The sequence below is a fragment of the Chaetodon trifascialis genome, chromosome 15 (assembly GCF_039877785.1).
Source record: "Chaetodon trifascialis isolate fChaTrf1 chromosome 15, fChaTrf1.hap1, whole genome shotgun sequence".
NCBI lineage: Eukaryota > Metazoa > Chordata > Actinopteri > Chaetodontiformes > Chaetodontidae > Chaetodon > Chaetodon trifascialis.
Genome location: NC_092070.1, coordinates 3,510,334 through 3,531,024, shown reverse-complemented (window position 1 = coordinate 3,531,024; position 20,691 = coordinate 3,510,334). Strand labels below are relative to the sequence as shown.

Genomic DNA, 20,691 nt, shown 5'->3' with positions numbered 1-20,691 from the left:
TTTTTTGTTTTTTTTTTCTTGAGTCTGTGCTAGGATTGGGCAACACATATTCACAAATCCATCACAAACTTAGAACACAAAGTCCTTTCTAAGTTCTTCATAACTACTATCACTAGTGATTCAGAAGTACTTCTGAACTGTACCTGAGTACACTACTCCAATAAATGTAGTTACGTTCCACCACTAACTTCAAGGATTAGTACTGGATATGAAGGATATGAACCATTATTGCATGACTGAAATAAAGTTATTAGACCACAGGACCACTACACAGCCTCAAGATCAGGCAACAAGCAAAGACACACAATGAAAACAGTGATCTCTTTATTGCTTGTACTGCTGTCAGGACATCCTACAGAGAAATCTAAAACACACCAACATTTAGGCACAATCACGCCAATCAATCAATCTGAGGAAAGGCACAAAAACTATCAAAAAGAATGGTCCTCTGCAGAGACTCACTGCAGGCTTCTGCTTTTTCACAGTCACAAACAATGAGGGTCTGACTGAGTGGAGCACAGCGAGCTGTACACCTCCAGCTGAAAAGAAACAAGCTAGGTTTCTGAGCGGAGACTGCTCATGTCTGTCAGAAATCCTGTAAAATCATTAAGACACAGCTGATAAACAAAAGTCAAAATGACACAGAGCAGATGGATGCAAAGCCACTGAATTAAGACATCTTTGAAAAATATAACAGGCAAGCAACACTGACTGACAACTGGTGTTCATCTGAGCATATGCATTGAACAAATCAATAAACTGCAAGCCCAAAATAAATGTGAAGGCCAAAACTGATATGCAAGTCTCACCTGGCTGGACTACAGAACTGATCTGTTCAGACTGAATGCAGGGAAATACTGTAGGAGTCGTTCAAAGAGAAGAGGTGACAGAACAGCGACGAGCATCAGCAATAAGAGCGAGGCAGGGCCTGTTAGCCACACCTGTGCACCTGCTTACTGTTTGATATGGCTGACTATCCAACCTCAGCACCCCTTTGATACTTACTGAAATCTGAATCTTAAGGTGTCAAGTACCCAAAGTTTGGGTGCTTCCTCCTCATCCTGTTCGTCACTTATTTTTTCATCAGAAAGTTTCTGATTGAAACAAAATTTTAGACTGTATTCAGGTTTAAGTTCATGCGGCTGCTTCTGTCCTTACGATCTTAAACATTTAACAACTCTGGCTGCTCTCACTGAGCATTTTTTGCCAGCCACCTACTTTTTTGCTGGAATGGGCCAGTGCTGATTTAATCACTTTCATACATTTCTGATATAACGGACATTATTGCCTGATTACAAACTGATGGTTCATAAAAGAGGCACTCCACCAATTCTACAAATTAAGAGCAGTTTACTCATTATTCACTATTCAGCCTCAGTAACAGCTGTAGACTGTGATGTAGACTCTGGTTCTAAAGTCTGAAAAAAAAAAAAAAAAAACCCTGGATCACATCATAGCGATGACATCAGGGTTATCATTTATCCTGGGCTTGGAGTTGCCAAATGTTCCACAGAAAGTTGTACAAACTTCAGACATGGCTTTTAAAAGTTGTGTTGGGTGTTTACTAGGCACAGGGGGTTCAAACAAAAAAAGATGCTGAGTTGCATTGTGGGTAAAGGAGGAAGGAGGAGCCAGTGTTTTTGGAGCATGGATACCAGGGACCTAAAGCTCAGGATATCACTCCTGCTTTGACTGTGACAACTCTTTCTTATATCTGTGGAATACTTCACATTGACTTGATTCACGCTTGAGAATGCGGTTACACTTTAGTGGCTTAAGCAGCGCACGCATCAGGGCAGGATCATCAGTACAGCCGACTCGTGTCCTCTTTGTCCCCTCTGCATGTCCTTCAGCATGGGTTTCTCAGTTACACAAAGAGTGTGTTTGTAACATTATGGACTTCTGAGGTCCTTTCATGTGCTGATTTTAAAAAATGCAAACCTCCAGAACACAGCATCACTTTGACACCTGCTTGGCTGTAATGCTCCGTGTCTTCCATATTTACGGCAGAAAGTCTGATCTTTCACCAGGTACCATTTTCCATTTCTCTTTTGTAAGTATTGACCTTTGCTCCCTTTTAAATGACAGGATCAGACGTGCAGTGAACTTAAGAGCATATAAACATTTTCTCTTTGATTATACAGTTTTGTATATCACAAATGTGCAAAAAAAAAAAATACAGCCATTTACTCTTAGTATACAGATCTGTAGCAGAGCACACAATGTCAGCAGAGTTAAAAGGACACCTGGACTTTTTGGGTCTGGATGCAGTATCCTTTAACAAACGCTGCCAACTACATATGAGGAATTACACCCCAAAATATAATTACATTTAAAGAGCAAGAGAAAACGTTATTGAAAATGTATTAATTCTTATTTACGCTACTATCAATTCAATATTAAAAACAAACAGGAAATACAAAATTCAAACTGTGTCAAGAAGCGATCAAAAAACTTTCGGTGAAAGGCAAGAACCTCAAGTGAAGTGGAGATTTTCCAACTGAAAGCTCAATCTAAAATTAGCAATAGGTAATGAGAGAAGAAAACCGCAAATCAGAACATGGAAAATGATACACTTTAACTGGAAATACTGGAAATTAATTGTGTATTTAGTTTTCTCATTTCTCTTCAGTAAAAACCATCCTGCAGCTGTATGCTTGGTGCTGTTGCTTCGGTCAAACTGTGTAATGTATGAATGTCAAGGCAACCCTTCAAGAAACAAGTGTCTACAAGGTACACCAAGATAACAAATATCAAAAATGACAAAAGGAAAAATCACAAACAAACAAGCAGACTTGAGCATCTGCAGCCACGCTAGCTGTGAGGCTGTACAGAGGTGCTTCCAGCTAAATGCTAAAGCCAGCATGCTAGCATGTCACAATGACAATGATAGTGTGCTGATGTTTAGCAGATGTTTACTATGTTAATTTAGCAAGGTAGCATGCTAACATTTGCTAGATAGTACAGCTGAGGCTGATGGGAATGTCATTAGTTTTGCTGGTATTTGGTCATAAAGCAAAGTACTGGACAAACTGATATTATGAAACTGGGTGATGGCGCCAGAAGAAAAGTCACCAAAGTTATTAGGATTCATCCTGAGGGGAGCATGGATATCCAAAATTTCAAATGTTTGCTGAGATATTTCAGTCCAGACCAGAGCAGTGGGCCAAATGACCAACTGTGCCATTCCTAGAACCCTGTTGCTAGCATGGCTAAAAACATCCCGACAAACAGGAAAAAAAAGCGACAGACACAAATTAACCTTTTGGTGTACCGCTACAAAAACATAATACTTCCTCAGTCAGCATGGAACTGTCTGCCACAGCATCTCTGCGAGCCCTGAAGATCTCACCAAGCAACTAACTGAGCCTTCACACTGTCAACATCTTTGACTTAATACTGCAGTACCGCTAACATGGCAAGATTATGGATCAGTCGTTTTTCATTGATTGTGAGACAAATTAGCTTATCCCACCTTACTCCTATTCACAATTTTTATTTCCTGTCTTAAATTTGTCATCTGTGTATTTTATGGAAATATTCCCATTTTAATTATCTAAATGTTTTCTCTTTTATCTGGACGTTTTAAAATGTGCTCTGTAGATACATAGACTCGACTTGGCACAGTCTCAAGATCTTTTCTAACGCGTCACTGGCCTCTGATCTAACAGTGATCACAGTGTGAACACAGGCAGTCACACATACACCGTTGTTTCACTGAGCAGCTATACACACACACAAACGTCTATTTGGTATTGTGATTACAGCTTCAGGTGATGAAGCAACACTCCTCAAAAGTCTTCCCTTCACACTACACAAATCCTTGCTTCTGAGTGCATAGACAAAAATAAAATAAATAAGAACTAAGAAAGAGGTGTACCACACGAATAGAAAATGATCTTGTGGGGGGGTCAAGTGGGTGTGGTTATATATGTGAAAGAGCAGAAGAAAATGAAGCAGAGGTGTGCATTGGTGGGCCCTGCAGGAGAGGGGAGGAGGGTCTGAGTGCTGACGGGCTCAGACAGAGAGGGAAACGAAGCTGTTGTACTGCTCAATGTTCCTCTTCAGGATGTCGGAGCAGGGGCCCAGGACGCGCTCGAACCTTGGCCGGTCCAGTTTGACACACTTGAGGGGTCCACATGCAACAACAGTGGCAGCGCGGGGCCGGTTCATCAACAGGGCAATCTCACCTGGGGGACACAGGAAAGAGAACACACAGACATGTCAGACTGCTGACAGTATCCTGCTTTGGCATTTTCAATATATGGGAGATTGTTGGCTCTTTCAAATCCACACCATGCATCAAATCAGCCCATCAGCAAGACAATGTCTGCGACTGCCTGGTCACACTGAGAAAGTGTCAGTGCGTTAGATGACAGGTGTGTGAGGGGCTTGTGTTTGTCTGACTTACCAAAGTAATCTGACGGTCCAAGTCTGCCGACTTCCACAAACTCCTCGTCCTCTGACCGCCTCTGTAGCACCGCTGCTGTCCCCTGACAGCACAACACACACAGCTTGAACTACATATCCTGGAAATCAACAGCAGTTTTCCAAAAAAAAACAGATCAGCAACACAGATGGTCTGCAAACGATGGATTATACGTCCCAGTTTCTCAGGAAGATATCCACTGTAGCTGTTATCATGTTAATGGAAGAAAGCATGACTGAGGATAAAGAAGCAGCCGTCAGTTGTTGCAGCCACGAGTAAAACTTCATCCCTTCACAAACCAGCCATAGCTCCTGTCTGCAGTGATACCCTTTGTCTAATTTGCCTGAACCCTGCTTGTACATTTGTTAGCCACAATGTCTTTTTCCACACTTAATGACAGCTTGGGGTGTTGTGACACACAAAATCTGTTTTGAGTTGCAACTCTCTCAACATATTTTTATCCACTGATTCTCATCACTGGACAGATATAGGCAATGATATTGTTTCTCTAGGGTCCTGATGACCTATTTTAAAACAGAATTACATTCAACATGGTTGAATTTAAGTTGAAGCGAGACAAAAAACAGAGAGAGAAAGAATACTACATAACAATTGAACTGGAAAAATACACTGTTCATGTTTAAAACAAATATTTCTAATGCAATGAAGTAATTTTCCACATCTTTTCCAAAATCTTCAGGGGCTTTACCCGCTTTCATGCCACAAAGGGGACCACCCCACAGAACGCTGCTTGCCAAACATCCTGCAACAAGCAGTGTGGTTGCCTAGTGCTTGCAGAACGTGGTGTGTACCTCCAGGATGATGAAGAACTCATCGCCAGGCTCTCCCTGCACCACGATTTTCTGGCCATCCTCAAAGTGCACCGTCTCCAAGGCGTCAGCCACCGTCAGACGCTCCCACTTATCCAGAGACTCTGTTCCAGAGCAACACTCAGGTCAACACATGCACTCACCTGGTTACATCAGGTCAGGTTTAAAACCAGATGGGCCAGTTCGTCATAATGATGAGAGCAACTGATGAGCTAAGTTCTCACCTAATATGGACACCTTGCTGAGGAACTCCTCATACATCTTGCGCTTTCTCAACGTGCTCCCCTTTAAAAGAAATAAATAAATCATATAATTACTTGATCATAACTTTGATGTACAATTAAAAACATTTCCACAGCAAGTCATTATTTCCCACAATCCTCTGCTCAGTTCTGTCAGTTACCATCATTGCACAGCTTACCATGAGTATTCTCCTGTAGCTTTCTCTGTCGATGCCCCACAGCTTGACGTTGGACTTGGCCCGGACTGTAGCTGCACGAGGCGTCCCATAGATCAGAGCCAGCTCCCCAAAACTGCCTCCCTCACCAATGCTGGTCACCAATTCATTGTTCACATAAACCTAGAAGGAGACAGACAGAAACCTGTGATTGACCAGGTTTCCAATGATATGGCAGGGACACATTTACACCAAACCATTATAGCTACAATATGCTAGTCTGGGTGGAGGGCTAAGTCTGATAGAGTATGTTTGTCTAGGACACAAGATAAAAACATTCAAATGCCTGTTAAGTGACAAGTCTGAACCTGAAATGATATTGTTAAACTATTGCCATTACACAGCATATCTGGAAAACCATGCACAAACAAAGTGCAACTTCTCTATTGCTGAAGTTAAACATTAATATATCTTCTGGCCACTTGGGAACAGCAGAACAAGCAGAAAGACAGATCCACAGGGCAAGATGCTACAACAGGCTGTTAGTTCTTAGTAGAATAAACTCTTTGTTGGTTTAGGAGGTTTTCATCTTGTTAGTTATCTTTTCATGTTTCCCTCACTGAAGCACTAAAGCATATCTAGCTGAAGAAGTAAAGAGAAAGACAACTTCTCAAACTTTAAATAACACTGGTGGTTTTCTGGATTTCAAGTCTGCACAAAAACAAAAAAAAAACAAACAAACAAACAGAGATCTTACGTCCATCTCTCCCTGGTCAATAACATAGAAGTTGTCTCCCTCATCACCTGGAACAGGAGCAGGAGGAACAGGAGTCAACGAACAGAAGAAGAAATCAGCCATCACTGTGCAGCATGGTGTCAAAACTCACCTTGTTGGATGACTATTTCTCCAGCAATGTAGTTGACGGAAAACATTGCGTCAAAAATGTCACTGGAGGGGCAGAAAATAAGCTGATTAGCTGTAAACGCTTAGAAAAGAATTGTTTAACCACCAAACTAATGAGGATCATCACCTCCTCTCGTTGTCATCCAAGTGGGCAAACAGGACATTCTTCTCCATGGCTTTGGCCAGGGCCGCCATGCTCTTGTAGTCTTTTGGGATGACCTTGGGTGAAAAAAAAGCTTGTTAATACTGCCATATACTAGAACCAAAATCCACACTGCTTTGATGAGAGAAGTCGGTTTGTGCCTTCTCGTGACCCTCTGCTGCTATTACACAGGAATGCTGCATTACACAGATAGATACTGTGGATCACTGATGAACTGACAAATATTATTTGTCACAGTTATTTCTGTGTTCATGTTGACATTTAATGTGTACAGTTATTAATGTTGATTGGTTTATTTAAACCTACACTGACTGAATTCTTGCCGGCAGCAGAACAATCTGAAGACACATAAACTATATCATCACCTTATAAGGTCATACTGTGTGTTACAAAGCAGGAACCTATTTACACAAGCAGCAGACAAAATTAGAAAAATGATCATTCATTTGGAGTCGTGCTTATGTCCAACTGATGAATTATTCACTCTTCTTTTGGCTCTGGTTTGGTTTCCATCAACTCCTGAGAAAGAATATCTGGTTCTTTAGCTGTTAAATGCTCCACTACGTTCACCAGCTGGTCTCTAGCTGTGTTTGTCTGCTGTTTGTTGCTGAGCAGGTAGTTTACAGAGGGTTTATCAGAAATTGTGGCTGAAAACAGCGGCCTGCTACTGCTCATCATCATCACACATCAACATTACACGTCATCAGTTGACAGTATAAAAATTTGTGCTGCTCTGAAGATAGTATGAAGGTCCTTGAAGGTGTGTGAGTGAAAACACTGACGTCATCACCACTGACCTTTCTGACATAGGAGGCAGCGTCTTCCTCTGTGTACACCTCGGCACTGATGGCTCCTCTCCGGCTGCGACCCCTCACCACAGGGTTCATGGGTGGAGAGACTTCATCCTCACGGGAGTCTGACCGCGAGCCAGACTTGTGCTGTGAAGCCATATGCTGGGCCTCCTCCTGCTGGGCAACAGGTGAATGAAATCACACCAGAGGCACTCTAAGAATAATAGAGTGCTTGTGCAGAAAGCATGAATTCACAGAAACTGAATTTCACAATGAATCCCTAAACCTGCGTGAACAAATTGTATATTATATATACAATTTATATATTGTATAACAACTTTATATTAACAGTAAATCAAATAAGTCTTTTTCATCTAAAAGGGTTGCTTATAACACTAATGTCAGAAGGAGCCTGCCTTTTCCAGTCTTTCAAAGTAGTCCCTGAGGAAGGCCATGGGCCGATCAGGCCGGGCCGTACACAGCTGGATGATGCAGTCCTTGAGCAGCTGCTGGATGTTGTGCTTCTGGACATACTGCTCACACTCTCGGAGACTCCGCTCCTCCTCGCTGCTTGATGCCATCTTGGTATTGTGACCTGGAAGGAGATGAAAAGGAAGCTCACTGATGAATCAGGAGGCTGTCTGCTGCCGTTCAGTGTTGATGTGCAACTAGAGCTAAATGCTACTTGTGGACTTGGGGTTTACCAACTGAAAGTTACAAATAGCATGCCAATCTTTGCTTCAGTGCTTTCATGCTGGTTTTCCTAACAGATTAACAGATACTGGATTTTAAAGCTTCTCCAAATTATAAGTGTCCCTTTAGCTCGTTAAATGAGGAACATGCCACACTCCAGTCAGTATGAAAATGATGTAAATGCTTCTTGACTTACAATCATGCATTAAATAGAAGAATTAGGACCATCACAAGAAATGGTAATGACAACTACTCCCAGGTGTTAAAACAGCAATGACTATTGTTTAAATATTTGTTTCTGGATGATGACGTACAATGAGCTAAATAATTTGATCTAAGCTATGTGATGGAATTATACTGAGTGTCATCCCAAAACACCACTCAAACTGGATCAATACAACTAGACCATTGTATATCTATATGGAAAGGGCCTCCATACTTTCCTGTGAAAGCAAACAAATGTTTAAGAGTAGAAGGAAGGAAGACTGCCACAAATCAGTGGTTTAGAGAATTACTGTACAGTCTGACCACAAACAAATGTCTACTACAATATTAAAAAACAACAACACATGTGGCAACAAAGATTTTTTCACTGCAAGGCAAAGGGAAACTGCAGTGGGGCCCCAGACCTCCAGGATCCTCAGAGGTCTCTGGTTCACTCACTCAGTTGGCTGCATATAATTTGATTAATTGTACATTTGTTTACAAATTTGCTGTATGTACTGTACTTGATGGGAAGCACATACAATGTACAAACAGTGTTTACAGAGAGGGTCAAAGGGGGTCCAACAACAACAGCCCTGGGGCCCTAACAGTTTAATGTCGTCATGCCATGAGCTGGAATCAACATATTTTTAAACTCACTGGAAAGTACATTTTCCTACAGTAAATTACATTCACAGAAACACATCGTGGACTTTAAGCATTAGTAAAGAGGAGAATCCAACAGAACCCAATTCTGCATGAGTAAAGTTACTTTCAGTTTTGATTTTTATGTACACTTTTCAAATACTTCTATACCTCTACTTCAATAATTTCATATTCTAAATGTAGAGCTTTTATTTGAATTTTTTGTGGTAACACTGACGTATTGCTACAACGATTTGAATACTTCTTCTGTCACTGTTTTCATGCAAAATATTCCGCAGCAAAGCACCGAGCAGCTTAAGCCGTACGAACAGCAGGTAGGCAGTGTTTTCCCTCAGAGGCAGAGGAAGTAGCGAATATTAGCTAACCAACCAGGTAGTGCAGGTAACGTTACCTCCAAATGGTACCGTAACGTTAGCACACTAACGTTAGCTAAGTTACTTGAGTGGGTAAACGTTAGCTAATGTTAAATGTAACGTACTAAACAGTCACCTCACGCTACACTAGTTAACATTAGCTAATGTCACTCTTATCTGATGAACGTTTTGTTTCTGCGTAGAGCTAACACGGCAACAGTTATGTAGCTAACACTATCAGCTTGTTCGCTGTAAATAAAACGTCAGTCAGTGCGATCCTAAAGAAAAGTTACTGTCATAACACCTGAGGAATTCACGATTAGCTATATTGGATAACTTACCAAACACTAAAATTAGCTCAGCGAGCTAACTGTTAGCCAGCCACAGTTCCGTATGAAAACAATGCGAAAAACACACCCTGACAGACAAAAACAAGTGACAAGCTTTGACCAAATTTCTACATAAATGTGTGACAACTAACGCTAACTGTTCACATTACAAACTGCACGAAAATCCTCACAAATATGAAATGACGTGTAACTTGCCTGTTTTTCTTCTTCAAAGCGGTGAACTGTCACTTCCGGCTGTATTCTTTCATAATAAAAGCGTTTAATCAAAAATAGTATTCAGGGCACCCAAACTTCCTGTTTTTACAAAAAATCTGTTTATTAAACAACAAATTGCACATACACATTCTGTATAATCATGACAGGCCCAATGTGGTCATTGTATCCGAAGACTTTCTTTTTCTTTTTTTGCTTTTGTTCTTCTATCTGCTTCAGAGTTTAGTTAATTAGTCAAGAACTTCATTAGTAGGTCAAAAGAAAATTATTTCTCAACCATTTTGACAATTAACTGGTCCTTTGAGTTTTTCAAACAGAAATACCAACAGTGAAAAAACAGAATATACCACCTTATGATTTGGAAAATTCTATTTTGTCACTGTTCTGGTATTTTACACACAAAAAAAGTTTAGCAATAAAGTGAAAAAAAAAAAAAAGTCAAATTAACTGATAACTGTTTGTTGCAGCCCTAAAGCACTATTTAAAATTCCAAAATTCTGTAGATGAATTACTGAAAGTAGAATAAGTTACTTAGATACACAGATAGCTTTAAAGGCAAAATTATAGGCTTTTACTGTTCATTTCTAGAAAGGGTTGTTTTATATATTAGTGATGATGATGATGATGATGTGTATACTGCTGCTTGCCAGCTGTATGGCATTAGTCAACTAGAGATCTTGGTTAATCACAACAAACTTGCTTCAGAGGAGGTGCTTACTCAATAGCTTTTAGCGGACACACCCACCTTTCTTTCAATCCTTTCAGGAAAACCACAGTCACTTCCTCCAGACAGCACAGCTTCATTCGTGTCGACTGTCCAGAGTCCACGAATACAGCTCTGCACCTCTCACCACCGCCGTGAATTCAACCTGACCACATACATACAGCAACGGTAAGACCTCAGCTCTCGTTGTCTTTATCACATCTGATCAGCTCGCTTGATTTTCATTGCTAGTAAAACTGATTTCTGCTGTCCATCTGGATTCTGACACTCTGATCTATCGGACGTTGCTTCTCATCAATAATTCTCTGCCTCTGTCTGTTTGATGAGGCAGGGTACAAACAAATACAGCACCAACATGCTTGGAATGTACTTGTATGTAAAACTTTGCGGTAGTCCTCGGGCTCAAAACCTTTCAAACTGTTAGGAACTCACTTCCTTCCTCTGCCTTTATGATGATAATGTAAAAGAGTACAAACTGACATCTCTGTACTCAAAAATCCAAGGTTTGTTTCCTCCATTCAGGATCAGGTTAGCGTTAGAGGACAGAGAGAAATACAAACGCAACAGTCAAAGCATGTTTGTACAGTGTGCACCACACCTGATAAAAGGTGTAGTCTTATCACACAGTCATCACTCACCAACTACCAATGAGCTACAGGGAGAGCTGCAGGTGGTAAACTCATACACATATACTGTAAGTGTGCCCATAAAGTGGATTTAACCACCTTCCTCTGACATGATTTCCAAGCATCCACCAATTGCGTGTTCAGGATTTTATGACTACATTAAAGTGTGACACCAACTTTATAGTTCATTGTGCGCTTCATTTTTCAACCCAGACACAACAAACTGACTGTGCTTTGTCCTTAAAAATCATGTTTCTCTGCAAAGTATCTCACTGTCTTCCTCCCTGATCTCATCCTGGGACCTGCAGCAGCACATCTGCAGAGCTGCCGTGACAGCAGCTACATTCCACCAGCCTCTCCTGCTCTGTTCAGACATGTCGCTGTACAATTTTGGCCTGGAGCCGCTCTCCTGCCACACCTGGAATAAAGACAGGACCCGTAAGTGAAACAGCAAACACACCAACCTGGCTGCATAACCTACGGCTTCAATAGAGGGTGGGACCATGCTCGCCATGCAGAAAGCAGATACATTTTCTCTCTGCACTAATTGCATTAATGCTGCCTGGGGAACCACAGGGAATCTGATTATCAATACAGGAAATGGACTGAAAGATTGTTCCCTCATGCATCTGACTGCACTTCAGCTGCAGGATGTCTGCTGCTGTTTCTGTGCCTGACACAGTGGTTGTTGAACACTGCAGTGAATTGTCATTGACTTGTTTTATACACTTTACATCAAGCCATATCCAGTTCCAGCAGGAATGACCTCATGATTACTGCGACTGTCGGCCAGTAAATGCATTTGGATTGTATTTCTATCTAAACTGTAACAGACTGATAGCTATGACATTTGCTGAGCATATTCATCCTCCTCAGATGAAGGACCTCCCTGAATTTGATGACACTGCTCCTGTTCTGTGTTATTATGTCATTGTTATAAAGTGGTTACAGTGCCTGACTTTTCTGCACACATATTTCCATACAGAGGTTGCAGTGAGTCCTAACAACAATGTGGTGAACATCTATGAGAAGAAAGGCAAAGACTGGGTCAAGATCCATGAGCTGACTGAGCACAGTGGACGAATCACCGGTACAGTAACTTACATCAGCTAACAAATGACTGAAGAGAGGATGGATGTGATAAAACCTTCCTGATAAATGTGAAACTTCGGAGTTTGAGTGAGAAATGAGAGATACATAATGGAGGTTTGACCCTCAGGGTCTGAAAATCCTTAAGTTCACTGTATGTCAACTGTTATTTAATGAATTTCAGGTTTGAGAGTGTAAGTTCAAGCTTGACCTTGGGAATAATGATTCAATAAAAAGGCTTAAATCTGGGCCCACTTCATAGCTTTTTCTAAACATCATCTACAATTTATTACTCATATTCTCTTTTGGTGATGTCCAAATTAATGGAACTGGTGAATTTTTGACATCTCAAGTAAAATATATTATTTGCTTTACTATTCATCCATCATTTGACACTTGAATAGAGCTTCATGATTACTCCCGCAGGCATTGACTGGGCCCCAGAGTCTAACCGCATTGTGACATGCGCCTCTGACCGTAACGCCTATGTGTGGACGCTGAAGGATGGCGCGTGGAAGCCCACCCTGGTCCTGGTGCGCATCAACCGTGCGGCCACCTGTGTGAAGTGGTCACCACAGGAAAACAAGTTTGCCCTGGGCAGCGGCGCTCGCCTCATCTCTGTCTGCTACTTTGAGAAGGAGAACGACTGGTGAGCCATGACGATGATCAGATCACAACTATCCCAGTTTTGTACCGAGGACTTTCACTCATACTGGTTTTGAAGATTATTTACCTAAATAGTGTCTGAGCTGGATGGTAATGTCTGTCAGTTAGACAGACAAGAATCAAACAGCACAGTCACAGCGTGTCTCATACTTCTTACCTGATACTCAGATGATATGCCATACCATGATATTTGCTAAGCATGTTCAAATGCAGGTTGTTACCATTCTACCTCCATTTCAGGTGGCTGAGTAAGCACATCAAGAAGTCTGTTCGCTCCACAGTCCTGAGTCTGGACTGGCATCCCAACAACATCCTGCTGGCTGCTGGGTCTGCAGACTTCCACTGCAGGTGAGACAACGAGCAAAACCGTGATGTACAGGAGCTGACTGGTGCCTTACTTCTGCTTACATATAGCAAGTGAATCATACTTCAGAGCTCTGTTTTATTATCAAAAAGCAACTAGAACAGTTGGCTTCTAAATTTACAGGGCTGCATATGCCAACCTGTTTCTCATTCTTCCACTTGTAGGAAATGTGTAAATAATATAGCAACCAATTTAATAAAGTTAGTCCAAGAACAAGCCCTTTCTTTTTTGTGTGGAGATGGATTTCTGAGATCTGGCAGTGCCACTGAGTGGTATAACGTCATAATAATAATCTTGAACAAAACAAAGCAAAAATAAATAAATAAAAATATAGAATAATGCTATATTTTTGTTGCTGTCAACAAACCCCATGTAGATACACTCAATGTATCTACGAACAAGTAGTGTGTACCAAATATAGTATTCCTCTGTGCCATAGAGCATATTTCAAAACATTTTTTGAGTATATCAAACAACATCAGTACATTAATCTGAGCATTAAGCCCAGCTGTCCATCAAGCAACCCAATGCTGGGTCACAAAGCCGTAACCATAACAGATCTCTGTGGTGCACTTCTCAGGGTTTTCTCAGCCTACATCAAGGACATTGAGGATAAGCCCGGGCCCACTGCCTGGGGGGCCAAAATGCCTTTTGGGGAGATGCTGCTGGAGCATAAAGACTGTGGAGGCTGGGTGCACAGTGTCTCCTTTTCCCCCAGTGGAGACCAGCTGGCCTGGGTGGCCCACAACAGCAGCATCACTGTGGCTGACGCTGCCCAGGGGAAGGAGTGAGTACTGCTGCCAAACCACTCTGTCCATCGTGATTGAACATGTCTTCCACAAATGACCAGACATCTGCCATTTGCAACATAAATCAGCTTCTTTAGCAGGCCAGCAGCACTTCACGGGTCCCACTCCTGGACAGCTTTAAAGTTTTCCACCCAGGCTTCAACTTGTTCTGCCTTTTTTTTCACTGGCTGAGACTGTGAGTGTCTGCTGACATCATATCACCAGCACCTTTCTAACCTCTGTCCATCCAGGGTAACCCAGCTGACCAACGACCACCTGCCACTGCTGAGTGTGCTCTATGTCAGCCCCACTGAGATTGTTGCTGCGGTAACTACCACCTGTTCTGTGTGCATGTGTGCATGTGTTCATATGTGTACTGTATGTGTGTGTCCAGCAAAAATAATGCATTGATTAATGTTAATATTGACTGATTAATATTAATTAATATTACAACCTAATTTAAAGCTGCAATAATCAATATTTTAATATTAAGAATGTGAACATCATCCCTCATAATGATGAACCCTGAGGAGAAATGTCACCAGCTCTGCAGTTCCCTTCAACTCTGCAGAGCTTTGTAGCATCTTTTAGCATTATTTTTGGTTTTAGCCCACACATGAAGCTGTTTTCAGTTAAGAAAGAAAGAAAGAAAGAAAGAAAGAAAGAAAGAAAGAAAGAAAGAAAGAAAGAAAGAAAGAAAGAAAGAAAGAAAAGACCTTAAAACTGTGCTCAACACTAAAACAGCATAAAGCAGAGTGGAGCATTTAGCAGCCAAAAAGCCTGATAGACCACATCTGCTCTCTGTCTGCTGGATGTGCTCATATTCAACTGTTTGCTGAAGCATCTAAACTTCAAAAGCAGACAATTATGTGAATAATATATGATAATTATGATTTCAGCCTGTTTCTGCTGCCCACAAGTGGACAGAAAATCTATTAATGCAGCTTTAAGTAAAAGTAGTAATATCACAATGTAAATAACAATCCTCATAAGTAGATTTTTTAACTACAGTTTCTGTGTAAGTGAAGGCATTTCTCCCACTGAACAACATTTTGTAATTGACTATTGGACTGAAGATTGTCATGCAGACACACTGCTGTAGTGGGTGTAAGTTCTGCTCGCCTTTGTCCTTCTCTTGGTCAAACACACAAAATTAAAGATTAATGAAGTCCTCAAAATGTGTGTTTGCTCTTGCTGTTATTTTGGTTTGTCAAGTTGCAGCTTTGAGGACACAGACACAGTCATAATGAACTTGAATGTGACACAAATATTGAATATAATTCTTTATGCTTATATGCTGAATCTCTTTTCTGTCAGGGTCATGACTGTTGCCCCTACCAGTTCACCTATAAGGGTCCAGGTGCTCTGGAGTTTGTGAAGAAGCTGGACATCCCCAAGCAGACCTCAAAGGGCGCCATGTCAGCCATGCAACACTTTCGCAACCTGGACAAGAGGGCTACTGATGAAGACAGCAACGAGATGGACACCCTTCACCAGAACAGCATCACGTAAGGACCACTGCTCTCCCAAGGAGGTGATAGTGCCACGTTTAGCAGGATATTTCAAATTTGTGTTGACAGATTCCAAATAAAATTTGGTGGGAAACTTGCTGCACCCTGGTGGCCTAGAGGTGGAGGCACTGAGCCTAAAACACAAGGCTCCTGGTTCTGGTCTGGGTGTGGACCTTTACTGCAGGCCATTCCACATCTCTGCCCCCTCAGTTTTTGTAATCTCTCCACTGTCTTGGTGAAAAGTTAAGCCATGGACTGAAGAACGAGTGGAAAGGTTTTCGTCTGAATGTGATCCAATAGCGCCACCATGTGGCCACTTTTTGGTTCTAAAATTCCAGATTTTAGGGTAATTACAGTTTTTGTGCAAAATGGTTTTCACCACTCTATCTACAAATTTCATCAAGTCCCTAAGTCTCCTTGTGGATCCACATGAACATGACATATTTTAATTACCAGTTTCTGTTACTTAAACGATGCTAGAGCTTTAGAAGATTGCATGGCCTTGCTGGAGGTATGAGCTCTTTGACTGCTTTGAAGTGACCTGCAGCATTGATAACGTCTGACTCCTCGACCCCCAAAACTCTTTCAGTGAATTTAAAAAACATGAAGAATGTACTTATCCTCGATTAAGTTTCTGGGTCTTTGTTGCTGTGCATGTTAAACTGTACAAGTGTGAACTATTGTCACAGTTTCTCCATGTTACGGCTGTGTGCCCCACTTTTCTATTAGGAAAACATCTATCAGCATATTTCTGCCTGTATGTGGACACTCAGCTTAAGACTAGGCTCCCTATGGTGACCATATTTGAATTCTTTGTGTCTGTGGTAACATGTGAACATCTTTGTCTCACTACAACAAGCACTCCCAGCTGTCTGATTTTTTCTTTCATAGTCATTGCTCAGTAATCATAACTGTTCTGCACTGGAACAGCTATGGCTGTTGAGATTTCTCTGCTCTTCTGCTGGACGCTCTTGTCTTTGCCAATGTTGTTGTCATTATTATTATTATTGCTATTATTATTATTAGTAGTAGTAGTATTAGTAGTAGTAGTAGTAGTAGTAGTAGTAGTAGTAAAATTCCTTCCAGGAAATCTGTCTTTCTGTGAATGAAAATAAGCATAATTAAGCTAAACTGAAAATAAGTACAATACTCATGCCAGATTTTTGAATGCTAATACCCATCAGACATTGCACTGTGTGAGAGACATGATTTCAAAGATACTTTTAATTTATGAGTTTGAAATCATTATAGTCTCGGCAGTTCTTCTGATGGACCCTCATGTATTTCCTTCTCCTTCCTTTTTTGATCTTGCTCCTAAAAATGCCCAGCCCCAGCTCACTGCTGCACAGCAGCTATAATTCATCGTTCAGACAGCAATATAAAACTTACAGTTCAGCTCTTCTAAGCCTTGTGTGCATGTGCTGTGTTGTTTCATGCAGGCAGCTGTGTATTGTGTCTGGGGAAAAGGCCAAAGTGGAGAAGTACAGCAGTGTGGGTCTGGATGGAGCCATGGTGGTCTGGAACTTTCAGGTACATGTGTCAATACAAACATGAAGCTGTGATATAATGACCTGACTGGAAGCATTATTACTCAGTTGTATTTTACTGTAATCAATTTAAAGATTCACCATTTACGGTATTTTAATTGAAGGTTATTTATTGTAATTGAAGGTGGATATTATGCAAATAATCACATAGAATATAGTTTTGATTCCTTTGATGGAGATTAGCCATTTGGAATCATGGAAAATTAGACAAAATACTGTATCTTTACTTAACTCTATGACGAGAGTTGGTCATGGTGAGCAAAATTCCCTCACTGACAAAGACTGAGGAATGGTTGAAAGCTCGGGAAAAAGCTGATGGAACTTGAGTTAAGGTTGCTTTGTTAAATGTCAAAAAGATGTAGTGCCAGTCAAACTTTTTGAATCACCTGCCACAAAAAGTTTGATTCAGTGTAGTGAGATGTTTGAGAGGACATCTCTGTATATTTTAATGATCTTTCTTTTAGGTTATAGAAAGCCGTCTTTACAAATAGATTTTACTTTACAAAGAAGTGATGTTTGTACTGGAACAAAACGTACAGTGGCTTAACCAGACTGGCAGTTGAAAGAGACAAAGATCCCTCTGAGCAACAGACAAGAAGAGAAGAAATCAACAGTTGCTGGTGAAAGAAAGTGGAAGCTTAGCACCAAAATCTGAGCAGATTTAAGTGGGAACAGGTTCTTGTTTCAGTGGCAAGTGCTCAGTAAAGCCTATAAGAAGCTGAAATTAACAGGTGTGTTGCTTTAGCTAAGCTATTCTTCTAACTTCAACATGGACATAGAAGGCTGGTCTGGGGTCAGGAATTTGATGAGGGAATATCTGCTTGACTTACTATTGACTGACGAATCACAGTTTAAACCTGTTCACTGTAACCAATGAGTACACTGCAGAAAGCTCAAAGAAAAACGAGATCCCAAAATATTTAGAGCCTGTTGTGGTTCAAAAATGACCTTGGTCTCAAAAATCAAACGGTATCTTGGGGGAAAAATGTTACAACTGTATTCTCCCGTTATATACCACACTGTGGGGACATCGGGGCCAACGCTTTTTCAAATGTACGTAAATATTTGCTTTCTGTCTATTTTCGATGTTATAATAGCCATCATTGAGGGAAAAAGAAAAAACTCAAGGAACCTTTGGACAGCTGTGTGCAGTATGTAGAGCACTAGCATTAGCGGTGGTAATATCGGTAACTGTGATGTAACTCAGTGATGGAAAATCACCTTCACAAATAGTATACCTTCACTTATTCTTGTAGTTCTTATCATAGCTATGGTTAGACTATTTTAGTCACTGTATATTATTACAGGAGATTTATCTGAATTACAAATGTCCAAAACATCAGCAGTGAGCTCTGTGAAATTTGGGGATTTGGGTGCTTTGATTGTGATTTTTCAGTGATTGGTGTGAAATGCGTTTTATGAATAATGCTATTCAAGAGACCCATCATATTCAAGTGTTTTAATGAGGCTTTTCAGGCTGATAGCTTTTTGAAGGGAGCGCTGGTTAACTGATCAGTATTGAATGTCTGCGCTCAGTATCAGCTATCAACTGCAACACAAATACATTGTTACATTATCCACTGCTGCCTGCTGTGTACGATCAATTCTAACCTGTTTGTGCTCCTATTTTGCAGCATTGAGACACCACAGTGGTCAGTCCTTGAGGCCTTCAGAAGCTGAACTATGAGCTGAACCAACCAACACATCCTTGTATCAACCATTCCTCTGTGAAATATGCTTACCAGTAAACCCATGTGCAATAATGTGGAACTACTGGTCTACTTTTGAGTAACTGGAAAACAATGTCAGCACACAAGCTTTGTGATATTCATCAATAAAAAGACCTTTAAAATAAATAAAGAGGATATTTACAGGCCAGGCGATGCAGTGCATTGACTTGTTTGTCACATTTCTGTGCTGTGTATTCAATGTTTTGACATTTTTCTCATTTTTGCTTACTTTCCTGTTTCCTGTTGTGTTTCTGTAGGTTATTATTTTATTTTTGTGTCATTATTCTACTGTTGCTGTTTTACTTCATCTCAAAGGGGAACTTCACTGAACTGAAACATCAGTGTCGTCACTACTCGTCAGTTTTCATAGGGACTACTCAGCCCATGGCAACTGTTGTATTGTGTCTTCTGCTGCCTTGTAGAAGTTTTCCAAAGTGTGAAAAAATAACCCTGATAATGTCATCATGGTTATAATTTTAAATAATCCTTTATTAAACCCACAGCAGGGACATTTACAGTGTTAGAGTAAGAACTGAGAAGGTGTATTAATAAGAAGCATCAGTAATAAAAGCAAGATATGAAGTCAACTACATAGTAAGTAAAACAGACAGTGGTTGAATTCACATTATTGCTCGTAGGAAATGTTGACATTGGCCTGTTTATCACACTCTGATATTGCACACGAGTGAATTTGTCTGTTTGGGTGTGTGTGATCTGCTGGGAGCAGTACTGGTTGTAAAGTCTGACAGCAGCAGGAAGGAAGGACCTGCAGTATCATCCTTCACACACTGTGAGTGAAGCAGTCAGTGCTGTCAGTGTCCTGCATGGGGTGGGACATGTTCTCCATCAGGGATGATAGTTTACCCGTCATCCTCCTCTCTCCCACCACCTCCACTGGGTGGGGGCATCCCAGGACAGAACTGGCCTTCTTAACCAGTCTGTTGAGTCTCTTCCTGTCCGCAGTCGAGATGTTGCTGCCAAGCAGACAACTCATGGACGATGGCTGAGAGTTAGAAAATGTCTTCAGGAGTGTCCCCTGCCCTCCAAAAGACCAGAGTCTCCTCAGCAGATACAGTCTGCTCTGGCTTTTCTTATATTCAGTCCAGTTCAGTTTCATATTGCAGTGAACATCCAGGTACCTCTGGGATTTCACTAAAGAGTGTTTCCATCCTGACCCTTGAAATGTCTGACTGCTGTATTTTGATGTCTTAAATTTTTGGGGATTCACTCCTCTCATCCTCCTAATCCTAACCCCAGCTGAAGGAGGCCCAGCAGTGTCACCATGGGTCAAGACCCCTTCCCTTCTTCAACACAGGATAATGAATCATAGGATCTAATTTAAGTGGTCACAGTACAGCCGCTTTATATGGAAAATGTTTCATTTTTGACAGAAAAACATTGGAAACTTCACTTCGAGGCAAGGCGTGGACTGTTGACGTGCGTGTGGGCCAGCACGCGCACATGAATAACAGAACAAAGCCATTTTCTTAGATCAATAGGATCTTCTGATAAATTCGCCACATAAAGTGTGAATGTAATTAAAGCTGCATAACGCTGCAGAACGTCCTGCAGGCACCGATTCAACGGTGCAAGCTGACATCTAGCCAAAGAAAAGTTCGGCACGTCTCAGCTGTTGACGAGTTTTAAAAACTA

At 41.1% G+C, this 20,691-nt stretch overlaps 2 protein-coding genes across 2 annotated transcripts; one reads left to right on the top strand and one right to left on the bottom strand.

Annotated features, from left to right (window-relative positions):
* Positions 1 to 307: 307 nt before the first annotated feature.
* On the bottom strand, positions 308 to 10,018 carry prkar1aa (protein kinase, cAMP-dependent, regulatory, type I, alpha (tissue specific extinguisher 1) a). Its single transcript, XM_070980391.1, has 11 exons — positions 9,976 to 10,018; positions 7,931 to 8,109; positions 7,521 to 7,688; positions 6,688 to 6,779; positions 6,544 to 6,605; positions 6,414 to 6,460; positions 5,681 to 5,839; positions 5,484 to 5,544; positions 5,242 to 5,363; positions 4,412 to 4,493; positions 308 to 4,190 (listed from the first exon to the last, which is right to left on the bottom strand). The coding sequence occupies exons 2-11, from the start codon at positions 8,093 to 8,095 to the stop codon at positions 4,018 to 4,020; spliced, it is 1,131 nt and encodes a 376-aa protein (XP_070836492.1). The 5' UTR covers positions 8,096 to 8,109; positions 9,976 to 10,018; the 3' UTR covers positions 308 to 4,017.
* On the top strand, positions 9,342 to 19,185 carry LOC139343018 (actin-related protein 2/3 complex subunit 1A-A). The gene is made up of 11 exons (XM_070980392.1): positions 9,342 to 9,391; positions 10,759 to 10,885; positions 11,652 to 11,781; positions 12,329 to 12,433; positions 12,859 to 13,081; positions 13,339 to 13,446; positions 14,043 to 14,249; positions 14,502 to 14,577; positions 15,568 to 15,758; positions 17,201 to 17,291; positions 18,943 to 19,185. The coding sequence occupies exons 3-11, from the start codon at positions 11,718 to 11,720 to the stop codon at positions 18,946 to 18,948; spliced, it is 1,071 nt and encodes a 356-aa protein (XP_070836493.1). The 5' UTR covers positions 9,342 to 9,391; positions 10,759 to 10,885; positions 11,652 to 11,717; the 3' UTR covers positions 18,949 to 19,185.
* The last annotated feature ends 1,506 nt before the right edge of the window (positions 19,186 to 20,691 follow it).

Excerpts from the sequence above, each read along its gene's own strand:
- prkar1aa (XM_070980391.1), bottom strand. The coding sequence starts at position 8,095 with ATGGCATCAAGCAGCGAGGAGGAGCGGAGTCTCCGAGAGTGTGAGCAG. Across the intron at positions 6,780-7,520 it reads CTGCCTCCTATGTCAGAAAG|GTCATCCCAAAAGACTACAA; the intron begins GTCAGTGGTGAT and ends TTTTCACCCAAG. Across the intron at positions 6,461-6,543 it reads AGAAATAGTCATCCAACAAG|GTGATGAGGGAGACAACTTC; the intron begins GTGAGTTTTGAC and ends CTCCTGTTCCAG.
- LOC139343018 (XM_070980392.1), top strand. The coding sequence starts at position 11,718 with ATGTCGCTGTACAATTTTGGCCTGGAGCCGCTCTCCTGCCACACCTGG. Across the intron at positions 13,082-13,338 it reads TTTGAGAAGGAGAACGACTG|GTGGCTGAGTAAGCACATCA; the intron begins GTGAGCCATGAC and ends CCTCCATTTCAG. Across the intron at positions 15,759-17,200 it reads CTTCACCAGAACAGCATCAC|GCAGCTGTGTATTGTGTCTG; the intron begins GTAAGGACCACT and ends TGTTTCATGCAG.